At 44.0% G+C, this 12,910-nt stretch overlaps 1 protein-coding gene across 4 annotated transcripts in view; it reads left to right on the top strand.

Annotated features, from left to right (window-relative positions):
- Positions 1-6,578: 6,578 nt before the first annotated feature.
- COP1 (COP1 E3 ubiquitin ligase) overlaps positions 6,579-12,910 on the top strand; it is a 226,255-nt gene continuing 219,923 nt past the window's right edge. For 2 of the 4 annotated variants that reach the window (XM_065936106.1, XM_065936107.1), the window contains exon 1: positions 6,579-7,241. In XM_065936106.1, coding sequence (XP_065792178.1) covers positions 6,823-7,241 — 419 coding nt within the window. In that variant the 5' untranslated portion in view covers positions 6,579-6,822. The remainder of the gene's footprint in view (positions 7,242-12,910) is intronic. The other 2 variants (XM_065936105.1, XM_065936104.1) reach the window with 2 other exon arrangements.

Raw genomic sequence — 12,910 nt, 5'->3', positions numbered from 1 at the left:
GCTTTTAATTTTACCAGTAGATTATGGATTATTTTCTGCTAGATATATCACGATGCTATTGAGTTTCAAAAAATTTTCTTTTTCCCGTCCATTCACTTGGACAGAAAATATTTGACTCCTTTTCCTTCTCAATTTAGCTTGTCAGTAGTGTGTTTATTCACATTCCTTATGTTGTTATAACAGGGCAACCACATTATAAAAAAAAATTAACAGAAAACAACCATTTACTCACAGGTTTTGTTAGGGGAAGCACACTGACTGAAACCGCCCACCCTGGCCAGGCACCATAGTAACCATTTGCATGAGTTGTTTTATGGCAGGAGATCCTGATAAGGAATACGGAACTAATAAGCCACCACCAGCCGGAAGAGTTCGAGAAAGATCGAAAGGAGACACTACCTGTCCGTCCACTTCCCAGAATCCCTCTCGCTAGCATCCACCTTGGCTGAGCAATGCGTGCGCCACCAGGAAAGACTCTGAATTAGAATGATTGGCCAAAGACCACCCGGAAATGAATCCCATCACCATAAAACCCAAGACTGCGAGCCACGCGGCAGAGCAGTTCTCCTGGGTTCCCTTACCCTCCTGCTCTCCACCCGGGTGCCCTTTCCCAATAAAATCTCTTGCTTTGTCAGCATGTGTCTCCTCGGACAATTCATTTCCCGAGTGTTAGACAGGAGCCCAGTTTCGGGCCCTGGAAGGCGTCCCCCTTCCTGCAACAGTTTGAGAGAGCAGACAGGGCTAAAGGGGAGCAAACCCTCCAGGTGAGTCAGGCAGAAACGTTTTTCAGGGAGGATCTTTTGAGGAGATTGGTTACCAAAGGGTGGGGTTAGTGGAAGATGGAAACCACTGGCCTTATTTCCCTACAATGTCATATTTAGCTAAGACACCTTAGTAATACATTTGGGAAGTTCTGTCCTGTTGACAATTCCATCCCATTTTAACTACATGAGATATTGGGCGTCCCTGGCGAGTCAGCAGTAAAGAATCTGCCTGCAATGCAGGACCACAAAAGACACAGTTTAGACCCCTGGGTCGGGAAGATCCCCTGGAGGAAGAGCCCCTAGATGAGAGCATGGCAACCCATTCCAGTTTTCTTGCCTGGAGAATCCCACGGACAGAGGAGCCTTGGAAGGCTATATTTCATGGGGTCGCAAAGAGACCCGACTGACTTTGCATGTGCAAGCACATGGTATTTTACTTCAGAAGTGTTTTTGTAGAAGACTTCAGATTTTGTCTTATCACTTTTGTCAGGACTAATATTTTCAAACATGATAAAATGATTTTTAGTTACTAGGGCTTAATTTATATTTCATGTTTACTTTTGTTTCTCACTAATGTTCTCTTTTCCTATTAGCTACTTCTGAATTGGCTGACTTCCTGTGTGTATGTTTCGCTATTCTTCCCCTTTTCTCTTCTGCTTTCCCAGAAGTCTTGCCACCAGAAACTAGAAAGGGCTGTGTCCTTTCAGACTAGTCTTTATACATTTATCTGGTATGAAAGGGAAATTCTATTGCATCACATCACCTCAGCTTCCTTTTATGAGTTCAGATTATACTGAAGATAGTTCCAAAGAGATAATACTAAGAGCTGATGATTTATTTTCCCCCCAGGAAATTTCTCAGCGAGGGTCATATCACTTTCTGTCCTCTGAATAAGATACCTGAAAGGAAGAGACTGTCTTACATATTTCTCCTGAACTGCCTATAATATTAATCACAGTATTTCTTAAAAGGTTACCTGCATCAAGTTCAGCTGGGTGAGGATAAGAATGCATATTCATAGGTCCTAGCTTAGAACCATACGTTCATAATCTCTGGAGAGAGAGCTCAGGAAATCAGCAGTTTTATTTTTGTTATGTGCTGAATCTACTCCTGTGTCTTGCCTGAATTTTCAGTCACTGGTTAGATATGCTTACTTGAATGTATTTTCATCTCATGAACACTTAAGATATCCACAATCAAATCATTCAGTCTAATTCTGTCATGCTGGTATACCTGAAGTCATCATTAGAGTCCTTCATCCTTGTGTTTCCTAATTTTTACATAATCATCTAATTGGCCTTTGTGCCAAGCACGGGGAAAGACAGTGATGACCTTAGGACAGACATGGGTCATGCCCTCAAGGATCTTGAAGATTCTATTCTTTGGTTGTGCCAAGTCTTTGTTGCTGCAAGCGTGCTTTCTCTAGTTGCGGTGATGGGGGCTACTCTTCATTGCAGTACCTGAGCTTCCCATCGTGGGGGCTTCTCTTGCCGTGGAGCATGGGCTCTAGGTGAGTCAGCTTCGGTAGCTGTAGGGCTCTGGCTCATTAGTTGCAGCTCATAAGCTCTAGAGCTCTGGCTCCGTAGTTGTGGTGCATGGGCATAACTGCTCTGCAGCATGGGGAATCTTCCCAGATCAGGGATCAAACCCATGCCCCTTCTGTTACAAGGCAGATTCTGATCCACTGTGCGACCAGGGAAGTCCAATGAAGATTCTTTTACAGAGAGTAACTTAACCCTGTAGATTCTTGTGTGTGTGTGGGTTTCATAATACCCTTTTACTTTCCTTATCCGTATACTAACCTAGAGGTCTTCCCTGGTGGCTTTGTGATAAAGAATCTGCCAGCCAATGCAGGAGATGCAGGAGATTCAGGAAGATCCCCTGGACTAGGAAACAGCAACCCACTCCAGTATTCTTGCCTGGAGAATCCCATGGACAGAAGGGCCTGGTGCCTGGTCCACAGGGTCACAAAAGTCAGATATGACTGAGCGCGCGCGCGCACACACACACACACACCCCCCAACCTAGAATCTCATCACGTATGCTTGGACTGCTCTAATGTTTTTCCAATTAGTCTCTTAGCTCCAAATCTCCCACCGCTCCTCAAAGATTAATCTGCTGAAAATGTAATCTTCAAAACACCACTTCAAATATATTTTACCCCTACTTAATCTCTTATTTCCAACTGCCTGTAGCCTATTTTTCAAAGTAGAATCAAGGCTCTTTACAATATGGCCCCCAAATGAATTTTTGCCAAATGAACTCTTTGAACTCTTATCAAATAGATATCTGAACTTGATGTAAGCATTTTTATTTATTTTCTGGGCTCATGACTTTAATTATACTTTAACTGACCAAGCCATACTTTTCTCTTCCAGCCTTACAACTCCCTACCCCTGCCCCCTGCGGCGCCCCCCGCCCCAAGCACGGCTGGCCCTAAGCACTTGCTCTTGCTTCAGTTCCTATGTTGATTCTCTGCTTAACTGATTAAGCATTTAGCACATACATCAGTAGTCACGTATGGATGTGAGAGTTGGACTATAAAGAAAGCTGAGCACCGAAGAATTGATGCTTTTGAACTGTGGTGTTGGAGAAGACTCTTGAGAGTCCCTTGGACTGCAAGGAGATCCAACCAGTCCATCCTAAAGGAAATCAGTCCTGAAGTTTCATTGGAAGGACACTGAAGCTCCAATACCTTCACCACCTGACGCGAAGAACTGACTCATTGGACGAGACCCTTAGGCTGGGAAAGACTGACGGCAGGAAGAGAAGGAAATGACAGGGGATGAGATGGTTAGATGGCATCACTGACTCAATGGACATGAGTTTGAGTAAGCTTCGGGAGTTGGTGGTGGATGGGGAAGCCTGGCATGCTGCAGTCCATGGGGTCGCAAAGAGCTGGACATGACTGAGTGACTGAACTGAATGTACACCTTGGTAACATTACTTATCTTTACATATTTTTCTAATTCTTCAATTATTCCATGAACATATATTTACCTCTTCCTTGCCTAGTCCAGGGCTATGTGTAATAAATATTCAATAAATATTCATCAGATTCCTTGGCTAATAAACACATGAAAAGATGCTCAACAACACTCATTGTTAGAGAACTGCAACTCAAAACTACAATGAGATATCCCTTCACACAAGTCAGAATGGCCATCATCAAAAAATCTACAAACAATAAATGCTAGAGAGGATGTGGAGAAAAGCGAACCCTCTTGCACTGTTGGTGGGAATGTAAATTGATACAGCCACTATGGTAGACAGTATGGAGATTCCTTAAGAAAGTGAGGAATAAAACTACACAACAATCTCACTACTGGGCATATACCCTGAGAAAACCGTAATTCAAAAACACACATGTACTTCAATGTTCATTCACATTAGCTAGGAAATGGAAGTAGCCTAGATGTTCCGTGATGGCTAAATGGATAAAGCTGTGGTACATATATACAATGGAATAGTACTTAGCCATAAAAAGGAACACATTTGAGTCACTGCTAATGAGGTGGATGAACCTAGAGCCCATTATACAGAATGAAGTAAGTCAGAGAAAAACAAATGTCGTATATTGATGCAATATGTATGGAATCTAGAAAGGTGGTACTGAAGATGCTGTTTACAGGACAGCATGGATCGCAACGGACATGAACTTGGGCAAACTCTGGCAGATAGTGAGGGGCAGGGAGGCACAGCACGCTGCAGTCCATTGGATCAAAGAGTCAGACACAACTGGGAGACCGAACAACAGTGGAGATGCAGACATAGAGAACGGACTTATGGACAAGATGGATAGGATGGGAAGGAAGAGTGTGGGATGAGTGGCGAGAGTAGCATGGAAACATATATACTACCACGTGTAAAATAGATAGCCAGTGAGAATTTTCTGTGACTCAGGGAACTCAAACTGGGGCTCTGTGACAGCCTAGAGGGTGGGGAGGGGAGGGAGGTGGGAGGGAGGTTTGAGAGAGAGGGGACATATGTGAGTGAGGGGACATACATACACCTATGGCTGATTCTCGCTGATGTGTGGCAAAAATCAACATAATATTGTCAAGCAATTTAAAAAAAGGGGGAAATACTCATCAAATTATTTACGTTCATTTATTTATGGATTCCTTCATAAAAAATTACTTGAATGTCCACTGAGAACTCCTATGGTCCTTTCTTTCATGGAGCTTAAATTTTAGTTGGAAAGACAGACTTTAAGCAAATAATTAAAGTAAAAATGACATCAATTGCTTTGTTTGCCCAGAAATACTTAATAAGCACTGATCATAGGCCAGATATTGGGTTACATGCTGAATTGGCTGGAATATAAAGCTGAAGCTGATAGGTTACTGGAGGAGAATTATAAAATACTAAAATACAATGTTGTAAGTGCAAAAAATATTCTAGGGACACAAATGACGGTGCAACTCTTTCTGCTGAGAAGTTAGTAAGGCTTGATATTTTAACTGTGTCTGGAAAACACATTTAAACAAAGGGTTGTATAACAGAATAATAAGGAAAAGAAGAGGGTTGTTAGAAATCTGATATGCCCATCCCTGTATCATTATACTGAGCAGAAACCTGAGCTGGGAATATGAGTGTGAGCAGCTAAGGCAGACTTCAGTGGGATGGTGGCCTTAAGATGGATGGGTGGTTCACGGCCAGATATTGCTGCTGGGCCCGCATCGAGGCCCTCTCCTCAGCATGGACAGGTATTCCTAGGGAAAGGCCCTCTAATTGCCCCTAAGAGAATTAACTGAGATCCTTCCCTCTAAAAATCATAGCATGAGTGTTGGAAAGTATATTGACAATCAGAGTTAATTGTTTCTAATTTACATCATCAAGAATCGGGGGGGGGGGGGGTGTCTCAAAATGGCAAATGAAAATCTGTAAACAAATTTCAGTATTTCAAAAAGCCTACCAGAAACTACAACTTCTGGTAGCATTAACTGCCAGAGTTTCCTTGTTTTGTGCTAAAAATCGTATCAGACACACATCAGACGGAGGTTTTAACTGAGCTATGTTCCGATTAAGTAGAATTTGTTTTCTCATTATTATGATGCTTAACTTGGTAAATAACTTTTCAAACGGTCACGGTCGAGCACGTAAATTGGAAACACCTGCTACCACGCTTGCACTGTACAAAGCACTGAGCACTGAACTCAGTACTGTGGAATGGCTAACAGCAGCAGCGCCTGGAGTCGTCAGTCCAGAACTCTTCTCAGCGGCTCGGAGCTTCCAGGTTCTTTCCCTGTGTCCCAGCCTTCAGAGCCTTCAAAACCCGAATCGAAATACCTGTCGTGCCCTCGCCACTGGGTCACACTGCCTGCCTCGCAAGCCACAAGCCGCCGCTCCCAGTTCACGTTCAGGAATGCGGCTCACCCCCCACGCATGCGCGGTGCGGCAGCCCACGCCGGCGCCACTCCCCGCGCTGGGACTGGACCCTGGGTAAAGCAGGAGGGTCTGCGCCCCGGGCGCGCGTGCGCAGTTGTTTTCGGAGCACTTTTCCCCCCGCCCCGTCCCCCTGCCCCGAGGCCTCCGCCACTGCGACCATCCATTTCTCTCTCCGTTGCCCTTTCGTTCCCTCAGACGGCCCTACCCTCGGGCACGTTAAGAAAGAAAACCGGATCCCCACTAAGGCGGCGGTCGCTGCTAGGCCGCCGCCGTCGCCCAAGGCGCGCTCGACGCGTCTGAGCGCCGCCCCGGCCGCGTCTGAAGTTGTATCCCCCGCCGCTCCCGCCCCTTCCGCCGCTCGCGCGCGCGCACGGCCGGCCCACGGCGCGCTCGGGTTGGCTGCGACGGCGATCGCGGCGGCGGCGGTCCCGAGAGCGGCAGTGGTTCCTGCTCTGCTTTAATAGTTCCCTCCGCCCCCTCCCGTCGGACGCTGCTGTGTGGTTTTGCCTTTACAAAAATCAACTTTATTGTTCCTCAGCCCCACCTCCCGACGCGGCGCGCGTCCTCAGGATGCACTGAAGGCGGAGGGGAGGGAGGCGGCGGCGGCGGCGGGTCGCGATCGCGGTCCCTCTCCTCCGAGCTCCCAGCCGGAGGGGAGGGAGTCACGATGTCTGGGAGCCGCCAAGCCGGATCGGGCTCCGCCGGCACCAGCCCCGGCTCCTCCGCGGCCTCCTCGGTGACTTCCGCCTCCTCGTCTTTATCCTCTTCTCCGTCGCCGCCTTCCGTAGCGGCTTCGGCGGCGGCGCTGGGGTCCGGCGGGGCGGCCCAGGCCGCGGGCTCCGGCGGTCTCGGGGGCCCGGCGCGGCCTGTGCTGGTGGCGGCCGCGGTGTCCGGCAGCGGCGGCGGGAGCGGCGGCGGGGCGGTGTCCGCGGGCCTGTCCCGGCTCAGCTGCGCGGCCAGGCCCAGCGCCGGCGTAGGAGGGAGCAGCTCCAGCCTAAGCAGCGGCAGCAGGAAGCGACCTCTGCTCGCCCCCCTGTGCAACGGGCTCATCAACTCCTACGAGGACAAAAGCAACGACTTCGTCTGGTGGGTTGGACGAGCAGCCTTCGACACCCCCCCCATCTCTGCGTTAGGAGTTTCTGCTGTTGGGGCTGCTGGGGTCCGGGGTGACGGCGGTCCGTGGGGCGGTCTGTGTCCGCAGAGGGATTCGAGCGTTTGCAGGGGCTGGTGGAGTGGGATGGGGGAAATGTTGGCATCCCGACTCAGGGTGAGGGTACTAGAGAGGGTAGTGTTGGGGGGAGACGTGAAGGGAGTTTAGGCAATAATAAATAAGAGGGAGAGATGGAAGGTCAAATAAGTGGCTGTGCATAAAAGGAGAAAGGTGGGCACGGAGGTTGGGCATTGAATTTTCTGGCCATCTGGTCAATTAGGTACCCTGTCAGTCCGGATTGCTCGTGGAGGTGAATTAAACTTGTAAAGGGAGAGAATTAAGCTTCCTAGTATGCTGAGGGAGGGAGTTGTTGGTCACAGTTTGTTTATTGAAAGTGTGGTAGATGGTACTGTAAACATGGGTATAGCTGTTTTAAGGAGAGGTAGTATTTGCTGTAAATATCCGTCGTGTGTACGTGTAAATATTGCCTCCTGTTTCAAAGGCTAGGTCATTTAAATCTGCTGGTGAGGCTCCTGTAGTCAATAAAGTCTGTTCACAAAAAATTGCACTTCTCAGTTGAATGTCTTGAAAGCGGGGGTGGGGGGGGCGCATTTTTAAATACCATCCGTGGGTCAGATGTAATTGCACTGCACTTGGCACTTGTGCTAACGCATCAGAGTTTTTTAGAACTTATGATTTGAGAAACGCTTGGAATTAGACGTGTTGTCATCATGGATAGTATACAGTAGTACTCAGTTATGATATTTGGCATAGGGGGCTTATTTATATTAAGGGAAAGATGGAGTTGATTGTCCTGCTTGAGAGTGTTTTCAGTTTTCACTGGGTTTTGTCCAATTCAAATGGTAAGATTAGGAGAAAGGAATTGCTGTTAGCTGAGTGAGAACTGGTAAAATCTTGTGCTTTTCTTCTGGAGGAAATTGTTGATAGACTTAGTGTATTAGTGATACGGGAAATTGGCTTGCACTATCATTAGAGGGGAGATTCACTTCAGGGTTGCAGATGGCAAGTTGTCATTAAATATAATAGGGCTAGAAGTTGGGAGTATAAGAGTTATTGATTAGACTTACAGTTTCTAGTTCTTGCAGTGAAAATGGCTTTATATTTTCGCTTTTGTCATAAATTATTCTGGATTGAGAATTGATTCATTTTTCATTGAAGCTGGACTAGAATTGTAGTTTTTTTTTTATAAATAACTTAAGCAGCTTATGTTAGGTCTGCGTTTGTACCTGGTAGGGAATGCCATGTGATAAAAGTAGAAACTAATGAAACAAAGTGTGGATTTTCAGAATTTGTCTTTTTAGCCACCATTTCCATTTCACTTATGAGTAGACTAAAGGAAACAAATGTGTTAGCATCCATGTAGGTGCACTAAGATACAGGGTGAAAGAAGGGAATTAATCATTCATCCAACAGACATTTATTTGACACTCACTGTCTGCCAGGCACTGTATGTATTTATTATACTTACTTATTACTTATTATACTTACTGTAAGCCATTTTATAGAGAATTGGAGAGGGATAGGGGAGTATAAGCCACTGGTGCTAATTTTTATTATTTGGGGGTAAAATTATTAAAATTTTTGTTAGTCTGTCACCTGACTTTAAAAAAAAAAATTGAAATCCAGTCTCTGAATCTTTACTATGTTGCTTAGATTTTTTTGCTTGTTTGTTTTCTTTTATATTCTAAGTGGAAGTGTCCAGTGAGAGTCTTTAGTTAAAAATTCTGAATATTTCACTTTCTAAGAATGTCATAGTTCTTGGTCTCTTGTTGGTGAGGTTGACGTTTCAGAAGAATTCATTAATGGGAATCAGTTTTCCTGATTCTCAAGCTAGATTTGATTTGGCCAAGTGTTTAGGGTAGGAAGATAAAGGACTAGGCAAAGCCCAAGGAATCCTTTTCATTTCTAATTGGCCCTGGGTGGTTGGTCTTGTGTGCTGCAAGGTTAAACTGTGAACCAGTCCAAACTACTCTAAGCTTTTACATCTTAATGAGGCTTAAGTTTGAATAATGATAATAATTCCTCATTCACATTTTAAAGATGTTTATGCTTCATGTTTCATTTTATCCTAGAGCAACTCTGTTAAGTTGTATAAAACTTCCAATTTTAATGTAATACTAATATAATTGTATTCTCATAGAGGTAGAGAGAAGTTAAGTAACTGTTTCAGATTGGACTGTTCAGGAACAGAATTACAACTCACATCTCCTGATTCTCAATTTAGTGCTTTCTTTTATGGAATTTAAAAATTTCAGATCTATAAGATCAAATATATGCATTTAGCCTCATGGTTTTTAAATGTGGTGGATTGGAGGAAAACAGCTGTTTCACAATCACAGGAGATAACTTTTTTTTTTTTGACCACACCCTGTGGCATGCAGAGTTTCTCTGACTAGGAATCCAGTCTGAGGCCTCTGCAGTGGAAGCTCAGAGTCTTAACCACTGGACCACCAGGGAAGCCCAGGAGACACATGTTTTTATTCTTTCTCCCTCCCCTTGCCTGTCTGTCTGCCCACATCCTAAGAGGACTTAACAGAATTGGAGGCTGGAGCGGGCAGTGTAGTTTGCAAAAGCTCCCTTGGTGATAATGGCTTGTTCTTTCACCCTGTTTGAGAACAGTTGATTTAAAGTCAGATGCTGAATTGTCAGCATCACCTATTGGTCTCTCCTTACTTATATTTGAAAGTAAGTTTATATCTTATTGGAGAATTGATGGACATTTTAGGGATTTGTAGTTTTGACTCTAGTATTTCTTTCAAAGGATTGAAAGTACCAACAAGTTGTAAATTCTGACTTTTATAGATGAAGAGTCTGTAGTACAGTAGAGAGTGGTATATATAGCTTGAAGTTGGATAAGCCTCTGACATCAAAGGAAGTCTTTGTTGCCTTACTTTTCAAAATTGTCTTACATGGTCTGTTAAAGTATGAGTCTGTCCTGTGTTTGAAAGACAATATCTTTCTTTTACACTGTCACATTATGACTGTCTCAGTGTTAGCCTTTCCAGCTCCCCGAAATGATCTTTTCTACTTCTTTAAGTCCCAGATATTCTTTAAGTTGTAGCAGGAATAGGTATTTTTAAGTCTATAGTAAGCCCTTATGGGAAAATTTACTCTGCCCGATCAAATGTAGGTAGAATGTATGTGAAGTCCATCGACCATTTAATAAATGTGATAGACAGCCTCTTGTGTCAAACTGTTAATAACAGACTGTCCTGAAGGAGCTCACGATTTATGTGAAGAAAAACTTTTAATCACATAATTATAATATCACATCCTGGCATCACTGCTTCTCTTAGTGTCATGGCAGATGTTAAGTACTCTTTTGAAATTCAGATGTTGTCTCACAGTCCTCAACATAGCAGTCTAGGCAGCCACTACCTATTAACCATATTTAGCTCTAAAGATGAGACCTGTTGCCCATGTCTTACTGACTATGAGAACTCAGTTTAGTTTAAGGATGGGTTTTGGGCTCAGAGATAATGAAGCAAAGTGGGTTTAGTGAAAATTACAGATAACTGTGTTGGAGGCTCATGTAGATGCTTGAAACTCAAAGTTCATAAATGCCAAGTTCACTAAAAAGTACTAACCGTTGGTTTGGTATACATAATAATAATGTGAAAGTCGCTCAGCTGTGTCCCACTCTTTGCCACTCCATGAACTATACAGTCCGTGGAATTCTCCAGGCCAGAATACCGGAGTGGGTAGCTGTTTCCTTCTCCAGGGGATCTTTCCAACTCCCACATTGCAGGCAGATTCTTTACCAGGGAAAGGAAGCCCAAGAATACTGAAGTGGGTAGCCTATCCCTTCTCCAAGGGAACTTCCTGACCCAGGAGTCAAACTGGGGTCTCCTGCATTGAAGGTGGATTCTTTACCAACTGAGCTATCAGGGAAGCCCAGATAATAATAATATGGGTTCCAATATAAACTATTATTTATTTGCCAGGCACTATTCTAAGGGTTTGACATGACTTAATCTTTACAACAACTATTTGATGCGGATAATTCCCACTGAAAAAAATTAACCAATTGCAGTTCGCTTGTTTTGGAGCATAGGCTCTTGGTGCACAGGCTGCAGTAGTTGTAGTGCGTGGGTTTTAGTTTCTCCACCGCACGTAGAATCTTCAGACCAGAAACGGAACCCACGTCTCCTGCATGGCAGGCGGATTCTCACCCACTGTCCCACCAGGAAGTCCCTAATTCCCATTTTATAGATGAGAAAGTGAAGGTCAGAGAGGTTATATAACTTGTCTCAATTCACATAGTTAATAAGGGTAGTATCAGTGTTTATATCCAGACGTTTTGGCTCAAAACTCAAGTTCTTAACCACTATATTACCTTGCCTTTCAGAGACCAGTGATTTTGTTTACAATCAGCCTTATTAAGATATAATTTGCATACATTAGAAGTCCCCAGGTTTAAGTGTGAAGTTCAGCGAGCCTGACAAATGAATACGTCTATGTTACCACCCCAGTTAAGGTACAGAACATTTCCATCACGCTCATAAGTTTACTGTGCCACAGCTTTGCACGCAGTCTCCTGTCACCTCTGATAACCTGGCAGTCTGTTTTCCTTCAACATGGTTTTGCCTTTTCTAGGATTTTATATAAATGGAGTCACTCAGTATGTAGTCTTTTGTGCCTGACTTCTTTCACTTGGAGGAATGTTTTTGAAATTCGGTAATGGTGAGTGCTGTGCTGTGTGTGACTCTGCCACCCCATGGACTGTAGCCCGCCAGGCTCCTCTGTCCATGGGGATTCTACAGGCAGGAATGCTGGAGTGGGTTGTTGCCATGTCCTTCTCCAGGGGGTCTTACCGATGCAGGGATCGACCTGGGTCTCCTGCATTGCAGGCAGATTCTTTTACCAGCTGAGTTACTGGGGAAGCCCTCAATAATGGTGAATGTTTCACTAATTTTCTTCTTTTAATTTCTGAGTAGTATTCCATTCCATGGATATAACATGACTTCTTTATATAGTCATCAGTTAAAAGATACCGAGTTTGTTTGTTTCTGAAGTTTTCAGGGATTGTAAAGAAAGCTGTTGTAAACATTCAGGTTTCTGAATGTAGACCCATCTTCACGTCTCTTGGGTAAGTATATAGGGGTGTATTCTTGGGTTGTGACCAACTGTATGTTTAACATGATAAGAAACTGCAGAATGGTTTTCTAAAGTGACTATCATTTTGCATTTCTACCAGCAATGTTTGAGTTTCAGTTCCACATTCTTGCCAACGCTTGCTTTCAGTCTTTCAAGTTTCAGTCATTCTAGTGGTGTGTTTAGTAGTATCTTATTGTCATCGTTTGCATTTTCTTAATGACTGATTGTGTTAAGCATACTTCCATGTGCTTATTTCCACTTGCCTATCTTTTATAAAATGTGACTTCTAATCTCTCGCATATATTTCTCATGTTTGTGTTAAGTTGTAAGGCTTATGGCTGCAAGTCTTTTGTCAGTCTATATATTCTGATGGTTTCTCCTAGTCTCTTGTTTAGTTTTTAGTTTTCCGAGCAGTCTTTTGAAGTTCAAAAGTTTAAAATTTAAGTTCAGTTTATTGGACCTTTTTCTTTTATCATCTGTGACTTTT

The sequence above is a fragment of the Muntiacus reevesi genome, chromosome 5 (genome assembly GCF_963930625.1).
Source record: "Muntiacus reevesi chromosome 5, mMunRee1.1, whole genome shotgun sequence".
Classification (NCBI taxonomy): Eukaryota; Metazoa; Chordata; class Mammalia; order Artiodactyla; family Cervidae; genus Muntiacus; species Muntiacus reevesi.
Note: the sequence above shows the minus strand (reverse complement) of the source record. Positions and strands in the feature narration are given on the sequence as shown.